The 13,836-nt window shown below is 36.9% G+C and overlaps 1 protein-coding gene across 2 annotated transcripts in view; it reads right to left on the bottom strand.

The window, feature by feature from the left end:
* ARL15 (ADP ribosylation factor like GTPase 15) overlaps positions 1-13,836 on the bottom strand; it is a 225,855-nt gene that overhangs the window by 133,794 nt on the left and 78,225 nt on the right. For both annotated transcript variants that reach the window (XM_054289813.1, XM_054289806.1), the window contains 2 exons: positions 12,010-12,154; positions 9,176-9,235 (listed from right to left, as the gene is read on the bottom strand). In XM_054289813.1, the coding sequence (XP_054145788.1) occupies positions 9,176-9,235; positions 12,010-12,154 (205 nt within the window). The remainder of the gene's footprint in view (positions 1-9,175; positions 9,236-12,009; positions 12,155-13,836) is intronic.

The following is a 13,836-nucleotide window of genomic DNA, read 5'->3' as shown; positions in this document are numbered from 1 at the left end:
AAATCCAGAATATAATGTGTATCCATTAAACATCCTTAGTCTCTCAGAAGAGTGATGTGATAAAAGCAGGACTTTAACTTAACTACTACCCAAAACATCCCTTCAAACAATAGTAACACATAGAATAAGCACTTAGATTTGTCAGCCTGCTATCATGTGTTTCTCTAACAGCTTTGAACCATATGACTGTTTCTCCAATCAATAAACTGCCTTAACTAAGATTTAAAAAAAAATAAATCTCCAAACATCAGGAAAATATACTTCACATTAGACCTAAGGAATGTGCTACGTGGCAGGTTCACTAAAATGTGACATTCAGGGTAGCAGCTTCCTCAAACACAAGCAAGAACCACTGCTTATGGCTAAGCATATGATTTGTTTCCCTCAGCAATGAAGGAACTCACAGGAGTGGGTAGAGTCTTGTGATGCGACTGAAATATGCAATTTACAAATAAACTAGGGAGGAAAACCCACCAAAATCTAAACTACAACACAACTACACCACCTATTCTAAAAGAAAAACTGCTATTCAATCAAACGTAGGCTTGAATTACTTTATAACAGGAAAAAAACCAGACCTCTCCTTACAGAAAAATGAGAGGATGATGTAATAAAAAACTCAACCATTAAGCATTACTACAGGACAGGTTTACTCAACTAACTGTAATTTTAAAGACCTTCATTTTAATATTCTTAAATATCAAATATTTTTTCTTTATCATCAAAGGAACAGTGTGCCCATATAAATACTGTTAATTATTTGTATCAGTGTCACAGTACCCCTTTAGGAGGTGGGAGGAAGATTTTGAGTTATGTGCAGTTTAACATGCACATGAACCAGTACACACAAGTACAAGTACACACTCCAGTAGAAATTATGCAAAACACAGAGCTGCAAATCTACCTTTCAGCTATGAATACTTCAATTTACGTCTTCATTCACAGTGGTGGTTGGAGGCTACATCCAATTCCCTCCTTTTTCAGAGGAGAACAGAACATAGCATTACAGAAAAAAAATTCACTGAAAAAAATTTGCATGTATCAAATTTGTTACTTGTCAGACGCAGCAACTCTGCATCAAGAGCACAAAGAATGCCACAGAACCCTTGCTTCAACACAGTCTAGTCTGCAAATTAAAGCTCCTGTTAACCTCAAAATTCATCATGGGTCTGGAGAAGTTATAGTCTCAAATAGAGAGAAAAACTTTTTTTTCCCTTCCCATCAAAAACAGTTAACTTGAGCACATGAAAGAATGCAGGTTGCAAACAGCTTTTCTACCACTTCAAATATATCATCCACTCACCTACATACTCTGAAGGTTTTATAGTTAATTAAAATATTACATAGATCATTCCACTACTGATATTAAACAGAACATTTCTAATAAGCATAAAGGTGAAAAAATGCCAATGACTCTGTCACAAAATCTTTTTGTGGGCAACACTGGCCATGCGTGGCGTAGTAAGAAAGTAGGGAAGGGAAAATAAATCTCTTATCCATTCTTGCAAAATTTCTAAATATACCCTAGTCTCTCACCCCAAGAAAACCTTTGGAAAATACATGTTTCTAAGTCTATGTAGAGTTCATACTGTCACTTCACATCATATCCCCACAAGTAAAACTGATGTATTTTCCTGAGTAGCCAAGAACATGCCTGAAACCTTAGAAATCTTAACATCTTCAAGAGATATGGTTGCTCCTTATCTATCTTGGGCAGGTTTCCCAGTATTCCACCCTTGAATAAATCCTGTATACAATAGGGGTTTTTTTATTGGTTGTTTGTTGTTTGTCTTTTTTTAATGTGCTGTCTCGTTTTTATGATACATACATTTATAAATCCTGTTTAAGATACCTGCTATGAATAAACTAATGGAATCTGACCCATCTGACAGAGACATCCGCACAGAGACACAAACGTTTTCACTGGTGTAATGTCAGTCATCATTCTATGGCTACCTTGTATGGCTACTGCTACAATGTAGATGTTAAACCAAAACCTTCTCCCATTTGCAAAAGTCCCAGGACTTCTGCTTCCTAGGGTCTATGGCCAACTGATCACAGCCTGCTTTCTCTAGGCTTTCAGGCAGTGTACTCCTGCAATGCACAAAACATGGCAGTAGGAAATTGGCACTTTTTCCCCAGAAAGAGGAATATTCTGAGAGTGCCAAATCAGCTATATTCACTGCAGCAATTCAAATATGGTAAGAAAAAACAGTATAGAAGAAAAAAAAAAGAAAGACAGTAAATGTTGAGGAAAAAATTGTCCGCCTCTGTATTCAAAACATACAAAATCAGAAATGCATATAAGTTTATGGTACTTCATTTTATTTTTCTTATCAAACCAAAGTTTATGGAAACCATCTCTGTCATCTTTTGTCTGCCTTCCAGGCTTTCCCAGTGAGATTAATCTGGAAGTCAAGCCTTCAGCATTTTCCTTACTAGCTAACTTATATGCTGTTTCCAAATTTGAATCTCCACCTTACTCTGATATTAAATCTGTTGGAGTAACATTTGGGTTTCAAGCACTTGGAAGTTTTAAAAACATTATACTTATACCTGCCTGCAGAAAGTCAGCTTGATCTACTTGGTTGTGTGTATTTTATACCACCATGTTAAAAAACCCTTGCAATTTGAAATAAATGTCTTCTGTTCTAGTCAAGAACAAAAAATTCATTATAAAGTTAATTTTTAAAATTACAAATTAATTTTTTAAAAAGAGAAGGATATGCGTGCCCTGCAATATGCTTTAACATCTATTTAAGCCCAACATCTAAAGATTTAATAGTTTGCAGCAGGTGGCACAGCCAGCCATTCTTCACCCCTTCTTCTTCTGTTTTTTTATGAGTTTGGGGTTATTTGCTTTTTAAATTCACAAACACACAGTATCCTCGCTAGGGCTAGCAATGACTGGCTGGCATCAAGATAACCGGCATCTGTGTCCCTCTCCCATCATCTGCTAGAGAACTCTGAGACAGCCAGGGTCTCAGAAGCAGAGGCACAACTCCACAGAAAGACTGCTGCCAGCACCCAGCCAGGTTCAAATGTACCATCCCCTGAGCTGCAGCCACAGCTTTGATAACAGCGCAGCTAACCTCAAATAAGGTTCAAAATATAACTATCTCTATGGCACTTCAAACTAATTGTCATACAAAAGAAGTGGCAGTCTACCATAGCTGTGTATTTCTGTTTAGCCTTTTTGTGAATTGGTCTACGGAAGTTCAAAGCTTTATCTGTCTAGAATCACACATAAAACTTTGGGGGATGTTCTTAAAATATTTGGATCATTTCTGATGCTTAACTAAGCTGTCATATTCTATCCTTTTATTCTGCCTGAAGAAAATGATCTTGCAAGCCCAACATAAGGCAGATACTTTTAAGCAAACCAAATGTTCTGCTTTTCTCTCCACAAAATATCTCACAAACAAAAACAACCAGTCCACACCCACAAAAAGCTTAACTAGGAAATTCTGTATTTTGCTTATCCTATTTACACGGTTTTGATAGCCATTGCTTGCATGGTTCCTACTTGCAGTGAGATGAACTGCAGGTTGTCCTTTCACACTGTAAAAAATGACCCAGTTGTAGCAAAAAGCACAATATTTCCAAAGAACAGTGGCAAGATCACTATGCTGAATAAGAGCTTCCTCAGACTCCCATTAAAAAGGTCCCTAAGCAGGTGTAAATGATCTTTCTTATCTATGAAATGAGGAAACTATGTGACAGAGCCTGGGTTTAGGCACCATTTGAACAGCAGGCTGAGCATGATTGATAGCAAACAGATCTAACTTTAATGCTTTTGGAAACAGAATCTATCTGTGCAACTCACAGCGTGGACAGCTCAACAGGGTCATCTAAAAATTTCATCTGCTAAGACATGCTGTAAACTGTTTGATGCAGCTATGTCACAGATGGCATTGCATGTACTCCACAACCAGATTTTGTAGATGTGTCAAGTGCCTTTTAGTCAAGTACAGTATGGAGATTTTATTGCTTTGTGTTAGTTCATCCCCCTGTAGATGACTTAGGCTGGCATTTACTTGTGGGATCAGTTTTCTGATGACTAACTTGATGAAATGTTAGCTGCTCTGTGTTGCTAGAAGGGTGTTCTGTACTCTACTTCCATAGAGCAAAGGCAGAGAAATTTCCCAAAATATTTGAATTTTAAGCTCTAATTAATAGAGCAACATTACCTTCTCCCACATCCATCATTTTTTCACCAGGCAGATACTACCTGACAACTGTTGCTGTCTTCTCCAGAATTTCATATTTTCCATTCAACTTGGACTGCACAATAGTGTGGCTTCTCCTCCTACTCTCTTTTCTGCTGCTCTTTACTTCCAAATTAAGGCAAAAATACGCATCCTTTGTTTCACCAAACCTATTTAAAGCTATTTGTTCTGAAGCTGTCACCTAGACAATTAATTTAGCTGGCCTAAGAATGTGAATTTATGACTTCAGTAATCAAGCTTAAGAAGTAACAGGAGTGGGGAGGAAAGTTCTCATCTCTTTTCTTGGGCATGCTCAACCAACTGGAGACAAGAGCATTCCTGATATTAATCACTCCACTCTTGCTAAGCACTTAACAGATTTTTGTCTTAAATTTTCCAATATTACTACACAACATGTACTCTCTACTTTTGAGAAAATTGCTTTAGGATGTATCACAAAATCTAACACAAACATAAAGACAATATATTTAAATAAATAAAAGAGGAAACGTTATTAAATCCTATAGCATATTGTTAGCATTTTTAAACTTTGTAAGAAGAAGACCTGCTCACAACCAGAACCATTCTTTTAAATTTGACGTGGCTCATTATTTGGTATCTCACTTGTAGTTTCTAAGCCTCCATTTACAAGATACAAACAAAATTATTAAATAACTTATTCCAAAAATACAACTAAAAATTCTCAGTTGACTACCAGGATGGACCTTTAATCTTGATATAGACCTGAAGAAATATCTAAACTGGAACTTTATATTCTGTTTTGAAAGCATTACAAGTGCAAATGGCTTTAAAAAACAGGGAATAAATGGTGCTTTCAGCCACTGTGTCTTCAGGTTGGAATTTGTTAGAACCAAAGAAAAAGTTGCCTATTGCCTTTACACCTTCATTATCTATCTTGAGAACCAACCTCAGTATTCAGCATCCCAAACTTTTTTCAGCAGAACACTGTTAGAATCTTCTGAACAACAAACTTATCATCTGCTGTATTTTTACAGTCTTCTCCCACTCCTTTCTATGTTCATCACACACAGTGTCAGTCATAGTTGCCACAACAAATTACTGCACTGTAAGAGGAAATCATCACAACCGTAGTTTCTTTCTGTATCATTACTCAGCTAAGTCACATAATAAAGACAGACATTTCCAATTGTTCTGGTAGTAGTACATTCTGAAAGAATGTGGACTAGGGCATGGTACATCTCCGCAATAATTTAAATTATACATACTATCTTTTAGACCAAATTTTTTGGGAGAAAAAATGACATTATTTTTTAGTTTCTTGAGAACAAGGATGGGATTATTGGTATAGCAAAACAGCAACTTAGAGAACAGGCAGTTCAACTTGGTCAGCAAATAAAGCAAGACTTTCTTTTCAAGTAATTCAAGAAAGCCTAATGTTAGATTTGAAAGCTCTCTATATATTCTTACTTTTTCAGGATCAAACTCTAGCTTTTTAAACAAAACATTTACCATTTATTAAATTGGATAAACTCGTTATTCTCTGTTAGGACTGCAAGTTCCTGTCTTAGGAAAGAAAAACCAAAAAACCCAGAAATTGTGTTGAATTTTTAATATTCTAGAGTCAAAGAAAAACTTCTGCAAAGAGAGCACAATAAAATTTTGTTCCCTGTCCCTAAATCTTAAAGGAGGATGAAGAGATAATCAGTCCTTGAATAAATTAGAGAAGGGAGACTATGTTCTCTATATTTTGTCTGAAAATTTACAATCCCTGTAGAAACGAAGAAATAAAACCTGGCTTCATTATCAGCTTTGGAGACCATCAGCACAGTAAAAACCAGCACCATCTTTAACCTCAAGGAAGGACACTGCCTCAACGAAACAGAAAGGATACTACACAGCATCTGTTTCATTTAAATGCTTGGCTGCTGAATATAAGAGCCTTAAGCAGTATAACTTCTGCTGTGTTTTAAATGCTGGCTGTTAATATGTTACTGTATGATGACATATGTAGATTCCTGTTACCTAAACCTAAAAAGACAAAGCAACAAAACCTTACAACTACACAGAATGTCACTCTATAAATAACATGTAACAACAGGCACTGGTTGTTAAGGAAAGATACCTTCCTTCAAGCTTCCAAGATCAAATGTCTGGACAGGACCTCCACGCTACAGTAAAGAGAAAGTATATAACAATAGCATAACGACTAAAGGCAAAAGACCAGGAATAAGACAAAAAATCCCCAGCAATCAGGCAGAACATAGTTTCTCTTCAACATCAGAAACAGAAATTCCCGAACAAAATTTAACAGTGATGTCCTAGGGTGACAAATGAAAAATGCTTTGGTTTATTTTCATATAGGAACAAGAGAGAAACCATGCCTACTCCAGAAAACTCAGGTTTTACTCTCATCAAACAGGAACACATTTCTCAGCTAAAAGGTTAAATGCTGACTAGAGAATCACAGAATGATTTAAGCTGGTAAAGACCTCTAAGATCTTCGAGTACAACCTTTGACCTATCACCACCTTGTAAACTAGATCACGGCACTAAGAGCCATGTCCAGTTGTTTCTTGAACACCTCCAGGGATGGTGACTCCCTCGGTGGTCATTCCAATGTTTAACAACTGTTTTCATTAAGAAATTCTTCCTGATGTCCAGTCTGTACCTCCGCTAGTGCAGCTCAAGGCCATGTCCTCTCATCCTGTCACTGGTTGACAGAAAGAAGAGAGTGACTCCTACCTGGCCACAATCTCCTTTCAGGCAGTTGTAGAGAGTGACCAAGCCACCTCTGGCCTTCCTTTCTCCAGACTAAATACTCCCTCAACTCAGGAGTTTCCTCAGCCACTCCTCACAGCACTTGTGCTCCAGACCCTTCTCTTGCCCCACTTCTTTCTCTGGACTCTCTCCAGCCCCTCAGGGCCTTTCCTGCACTGAGGGCCCAGCCCTGGACACAGCACTGGAGGTGTGGCCTCAGCAGGGCCCAGCACAGGGGGACAATCCCTGCCCTGGCCCTGCTGGCCACAGCATTGCTGATCCAGGCCAGGATGCCATTGGCCTTCTTGGCCACCTGGGCACAGCCTGGCTCATGTTCAGCTGCTGTCACCAGCACCCCCAGCTCCTTTCCAGCCACTCTGCCCCAGCCTGTGGCACTGCCTGGGGCTGTTGTGACCCAAGGGCAGGACCTGGCACTTGGCCTTGTTGAACCTCACACCACTGGCCTCAGCCCAGATCCAGCCTGCCCAGATCCCTCTGCAGAGCTTTCCTGCCCTCCAGCAGATCAACACTCCCACCCAACTGGGTGTCATCTGCAAACGAAGAATGCACTTGATCCCCTTTTCTAGACCATCAATAAAGATATTAAACAAAAATGGGACCCCATAGAGTAGAGTCCTGGGGAACGCAACTAGTGACCATTGACTTTTGGAACAAAATAAACTTTTGAAAGCTTGCTTTTGCTCTCTTACCAGACAATGAAAAGGTAAGGGAACTAGCATTTTTCTACAATATTTCATATAAGAAATCAGATTAGATAAGTTTTAAATATAGACATGCAAACACCTATAGTTCAAAGGAAAAAGGAAGCAAAAGGTGCAGTAAAAAATTCTGACAATCCCTCTGTCTTTGAGAAGAGATAAATGGATGAAAACAACAAATCAAGTATTCTGGATTACTCCTCATCATGAGCCAAAACTCCTCACTAAGATAAGATTTCTCAAAACACACATACCCATATGATCAGAAAACGTTAAGAGACTTTAACAAGGATCTGCTATCTGCTATTGAATCACAGATTCAATTTTTGATTAAAAAATTGTATTTATCTACATGAATTAAATATTTCATACAGATTAGGTAGCAGAACATATAAACTAGACTGCAAATGATTCACCCTATTTTTTAAAAAAATCCAAAAAGTGATATTATAACACACTTAAGCAGTATCTACACTATCCCTGAGTGGTCCCTTTATGAAAGAAAACTTACTGGGTTTTTTTTTTTGCAGAATGCATGCTCAAACAGGAACGTGTATATTTAAATCCATGGACCAGTGGGCAGTAAAGAGGAAATGCTATGCCTTTCACATGTGCTTATCACAAAGCCTTCCTGGAACAAGTTCAGGTAAGACAACTACTATGCAACTAGATCTCCTGAGACTTTCTTCAAGAACCAAGTCAAATTCTACTTCAGATAATTTAGGAGAGGTTACAAGCCCACTGAAAAATCTAATAAATATCGTCAATATTAAGTCTACTATATCTACATAAATAATAAATAAGATATACAGAAATCTAGAATATGAAGATCTAGGTGGGTTTCAAATTAGAAGAATATTAGACTCCATGAGAACTCTTCACAGGAGACTGTTTTCTTGCTTCTAACAAGCAACCTCACTTGAGACTCAGAGTGAGAATTGGGTGCCAAATAGGTTGCCTGTATATAGAAAAGTTTAAAAAAATCCTACAGCAATAAAACAACCATTGCTCCAGAATCCAATAAACCCAACAAGAGAACAGCTCTCAAAGAATATAACTCATTATAAGTTGGCTGCCTTTGCAACACTTTCAGTGGTGCAGTAAATATATTGGTTTTGACAAATGTTCACATAGTTACCTGAGCCAGTTCTCATAAGTGAAAGTTTATACATACAATAAACACAAGGAACTTACACTTCCTTGAGCTGCCACGTGAGCCATACTAAAATTACAGTCCAGTTTGTATTTCTGTGTAACTCAACCACTGCAATCCAAAAAATTACATTAAGGAGATACACCACATGCCTTCCACTTCTCCTGCTTTTTACCCTTTGTTCTTTGAGGTCAGGATTTATACAGCTATTCTCAACTTTATCTGCTGAGATTTTTAATTACAGCTGTACTAATCTATCATTTTAAAATTTAAAATAACTAACAATTTAAAACAACTGACAGTTATGAGGAGATTTAAACATGCATGTTTTATAAACCAAGGAATAAATGCCATACCTCCAAGTTCTTTTACGTTCAAAATTGCATTCTGGAATGGCACTGCTTTTATACTAAAACCTAAGGAGAGAAATACAGAATATTAGTAAGCTATTTGTTAAAGGGGCCATTTGGAATCAACTGCACATATTCAGAAAAAACAACTTTTTCCATCAAGAACCAGGATTTTGCCTGAGAAATTCCATTTCAGTAGGTTTAAAAAGTAAGTTCAAAGGCAGTGAGAAGGGGGTAAGAGGTGGAGGAGTGCCATAGAGTGGAACAAGAATAAATCAGGATAAGAAATGTAATTTTCAATTATAAGTACCTGGCACACAAAATTTAGCACAAAACTTCCATCCAGATCTTCTGCCAGAATATACTTCTATAAAATCATCTTTTACTGCATCTAGAGCTAAAGTGGACAATCCAGACTACCAATAATACGAGGTGATCATTCTGCAAATTTTAGGAGACCTTGAAAACAATGTGCAATTCAAATTATTGTATTCTTCCATTTAAACTCCATAGGTTTTGGTTGCAACTGGATTATTAATTCTTTCCATAAATGTTATTAACTGAAAGATCCTTCTACAGACCTTAGTTGGATGTCTTAATGGTCATAAGCACACTGGAAATATCTAAGAGTCCTCTATTAGCCTGATTTTTGCTTAAAACTGAAATAAAAATAAAACAAATCAAACCAAACAAAAAAAACACTACCAAAATGTGACCTTTATCCTTAATTGAAAATTCAGACAGACAAAAGAACAGGAATGTGAAAGGCTCCCAACCATACCAATGTATTACACACTAAATTTTGCATGTTCAGTTCATACATATATATAAGCATACATAATACTTCATAAAGGAAAAATTATGTGTGCTCTTTCAGCAAAAAATATCCAGACAGACATTAAATTTATTTCCATCTAGCACAAGTAGTTTCAACATGATTACATACCTGTGAACTGAGTAAAGAGGTTTTGAGAAAATGTGCTTCACTTCACATTTGTTAGCTATCACTTAAGAGAAACAAGATGTTTTTCCTCCCTGGTAGATGTTACAGTACTCCTACTATGATCAGTGCTAGATACAATAGAGGAAAGTACAAGAAAATCTGAAGGGAATAACTATGAAATATTCTGGGGACTGTTATCTTTAGAGAAATCCTAAATTCGTTCTAAAAAAAGGTAAAAAATGGAATGGACCTGAGTGGCATTGATGAAAAAAGCAAAAATATACATTATAGCTTGAAACCTGAGTGGAGAAGTGGTCACATAGTATTCTTGGATTTTCCACAATATTGTCTGATATGCCACATTTAAGAGTTATTATAAGCTGAGTACCCTAGATGTGCATCATTTTGGTTTGCCTGCCTAGTATTCTCCAGAGCTGGTTTTCATTCCTCAAGTTACCTAATCATATAATGGTATTTTAGTGCATCCCTCTCTAGAAAAACAAAATCAATTTAATTTTTAATTAGCAGTATTTTCATTAATTTCTCTGATAGCTCTATACTTCTATTTATATTGCTGTTACTATTTATTTCAGGGTCTAAAATATTTAAGTATAATCTATTTTAATCCCAGAGATAAAGCTCAAGAGAGGGAGAAAAAAAATTTTAAAAGGCTCATTACTCTACAGTTTCTTTCTAACTTTTTTAAGTTAGTCACCCTCTCATAGCTAACTGTCAGATCTCTCTATTACAGAGGCCACAGGCTAACTATTCACAGGTTAATAAAAACACTATTTTCTTGTACCTGTTTTACATTTTAATTACATTTCTATTAAATAATCTTATATTCTTGTAAATTAAGAAAACATACACTGAAAAGCAGTTAGGGTTGCTATGGCACAACCATGAAATTCAAGCCCATGAACCACAGTTACAGCACAAAGCCATGTTACTGTAAACACGAGGTACTTGCACAACACTTAGTATCAGTTCCATCAGCAAACCAACCTTAACAATTGCTGCAGCCACTGAACCTGATTTCTTCAACCTCCATGACTTAATCTGCCCTCTTTCTGAACTTTCCAGCCAGGTATTCCCCCTTCTTAATTCACATGTCTTTTTCTGGTTTTTATGGTGCTGTTTTGTTCTTTGTTTGCTTTTTGTTTGTTGTTTTGGGGTTTTTTCAATCAAAACATGTTTTTCAGTATTAGGCATTCTGGTTCACCATTATCAAGATGCCTATTCAAATTTTTTGGACTTAAGATACATCTTATCTGTGGTTGTACTGTCTGTTTTTATGTATCTCCTCAATACCACTCTAACTTTCTGTAAATTAATTATTTGATAACAATCTGCCCTTACTACATAAACAAGCCTGTTGCTCATCTAAAAAGCTGGGACTGTCACCAAAAATTGATATTTTCTTTTTTTTTTTTTTTTTGTTTGTGGTTGCTAGCATATACCACAAGGCTGCATGGAGCAAGTACGTACAGAAACAAATCCCAATTAAAGTCTCGCAGCATCACTGTCCTATTCTATTTTACAGCATATTCTCTTCCTTTTTCTCCAATACATAGTGAGACTGTTTAAAAATCAAAAGTAAAATGAGGAGAAACATTTTAATGTGTGTCTACAGCACAGTACTACTGTATGTCATGGTTCTGCTTCATTAGACCACACATTTTTGATGTCTAACATATTCCAAATTGCATGTTCTCATGGATATTCCCCATATATGAACAAATACTGAAAGAAAGCAGTGGTAGCTTCAAAGTCATCCATTAGGTACTTTCAACAGCAAGACAAGTAGGCTGAAGTTCTCTACAGGCTTTGCTATGTGTTTCAGCAGTCATCTTTGGGCAATATCCCAGCACACCATGGAATAAAGGGAGCATCCTACCTGTGGTAGACACGATATTCTCCGCGCTTTCACTGCAGAGCTGAGACAGAAGACTTGTCTTGCCAGAGCCAGAGAGGCCTATGCAAACCAAGTCATACTCAGGTCGTGGTGGTGGCGGTCCCTTGCAGCAAAGTGCTCTAAAACACTGCCAGGATAAGACAAAACAAAAACAAAAGGAAGAGGTTAGTTTTCTTTTTTGGCAAATGTTTATTTCTTTAACTTTCTAAGAAGGAAGTTTATAAACCTGAAGGCATTGGAGAGAAGCAAAGTATTATTTCAACTTATTACTTTGACTAAGTCAAAAATTAATAGACTAAGACCACCTCAACTAAAATCTAGAAAAACTTTATAACAAAACAAGTATACATGTTAACTTTTCACCTAAACATCAAAAAGCTGTGTGTCCGTTTCCCAAGTAGCACAAACTGCTCACACCATGAGACAGGCTCATGCCCTATACAGCTCTGCAGCTGATTATGCATGAGTTTCCTTCCTGTGCTAATTTCATGCAATACCTGGTGTGAATACCAGAGCCAGTCCTGAGCAGCTATTGACCAGGCTCTACCTGTTGTCACAGAAAAGAATCAGAGACCTTTGCTCCACTAATATCCTTTCCGGGCTTGCTTTGTCACGCATTTCAGCTCAGAACAACAGCTTGTAAATAAATAAATAAATAAACAAATAAATCTTTCTGGACATAGATCTAGTAAAAACCAGATAGATATCTCACTTTCCCTGGAGAAGTGCAAATTAATCACAATGTAAACAAATAAAATCTCTCTACACAAAGCCTACTTCAGATTTCTGCTCACTTCTCTTAAACAGTTTTGCCAAAGTAGGCCAAGTTTTCTGAAGGGTTCCTTAGGCCCTCATTAAGTTCTTCAGTTCTTTGTTTATATGCAATTTAGAAACTTTTAATGTAAAAATCTAAGAGCATACAATTCCAGGAAAGCTAGGAAATTTATATTTTATGTATGGAGCATAATTACCCACTGATTTCCAAGGTAGACTTCCACCACTCCAACAGACATAGACATAAATAACTTTTTCCCCAGTATCTGCCACCTTTATATCAAAGGAAGACATCTGCTCTAATAGGGAAGGGCAAACATGTCTATGCAATGAGCCCTTTCTCACACATTCTGTTTTTACATAGCCCCAGCTCTTTATTTCCATCTTAACCACAAGTCTGCACTGCACTGATTGCGGGAAAAGAAATCCAGTCTTTACAACCTTAACCTAGTTTGTCTTGACAACTGCCCTGGTTTTCTCACTGAAGGCTACTGGAGGAGCAGAGAAACTGAGCTGATGTCAGCAAGGCTCTAATGCAAACAGTGGGGTCTGACCCTGTGAGCAAGTCGTCCAGTGAGAATGTGATTATAAAAGGACGGCTCACTCAACACAGAACTTTAATTGGATTCTTTCAGTATAGATGGTAAGCTATTACACATGCTGCCAAAACAGTTTTCATTGCTTTGAAGCAGCAAAAGATAAATTCAGTGAAAGCTACAAAACTACTTCAGCATCTTTTAAAAGAGTGAAAAGCAACACTTCAGAAGAAGTAAGAATATGTACAATAATATTTAAGCTGAATAAAAGCAGCAGATTTTAAAAATAATAGTTTTGCCTCTATGAAGATTTGATTCAAAAATTATTTTCCTTAAGGTTTGCTCTTGTATATGTCCATATCTCAAAGGAATAAACTTGTCTACTAGCTTTATTTACTGCTGTTCTATTCATTTACTTGTTTATACTCATCTCACAGGTTCTACAAAGCCACAGCAAACATTCTACAGTGGTACATAAGTGAGAAAGGCCAACTGAGTT

Source organism: Melozone crissalis, unplaced genomic scaffold (assembly GCF_028551555.1).
Source record: "Melozone crissalis strain CALT ecotype California unplaced genomic scaffold, PUWL_Pcris_2 ptg000005l_1, whole genome shotgun sequence".
Lineage (NCBI taxonomy): Eukaryota > Metazoa > Chordata > Aves > Passeriformes > Passerellidae > Melozone > Melozone crissalis.
This window is presented reverse-complemented; position numbering and strand designations above follow the sequence as displayed.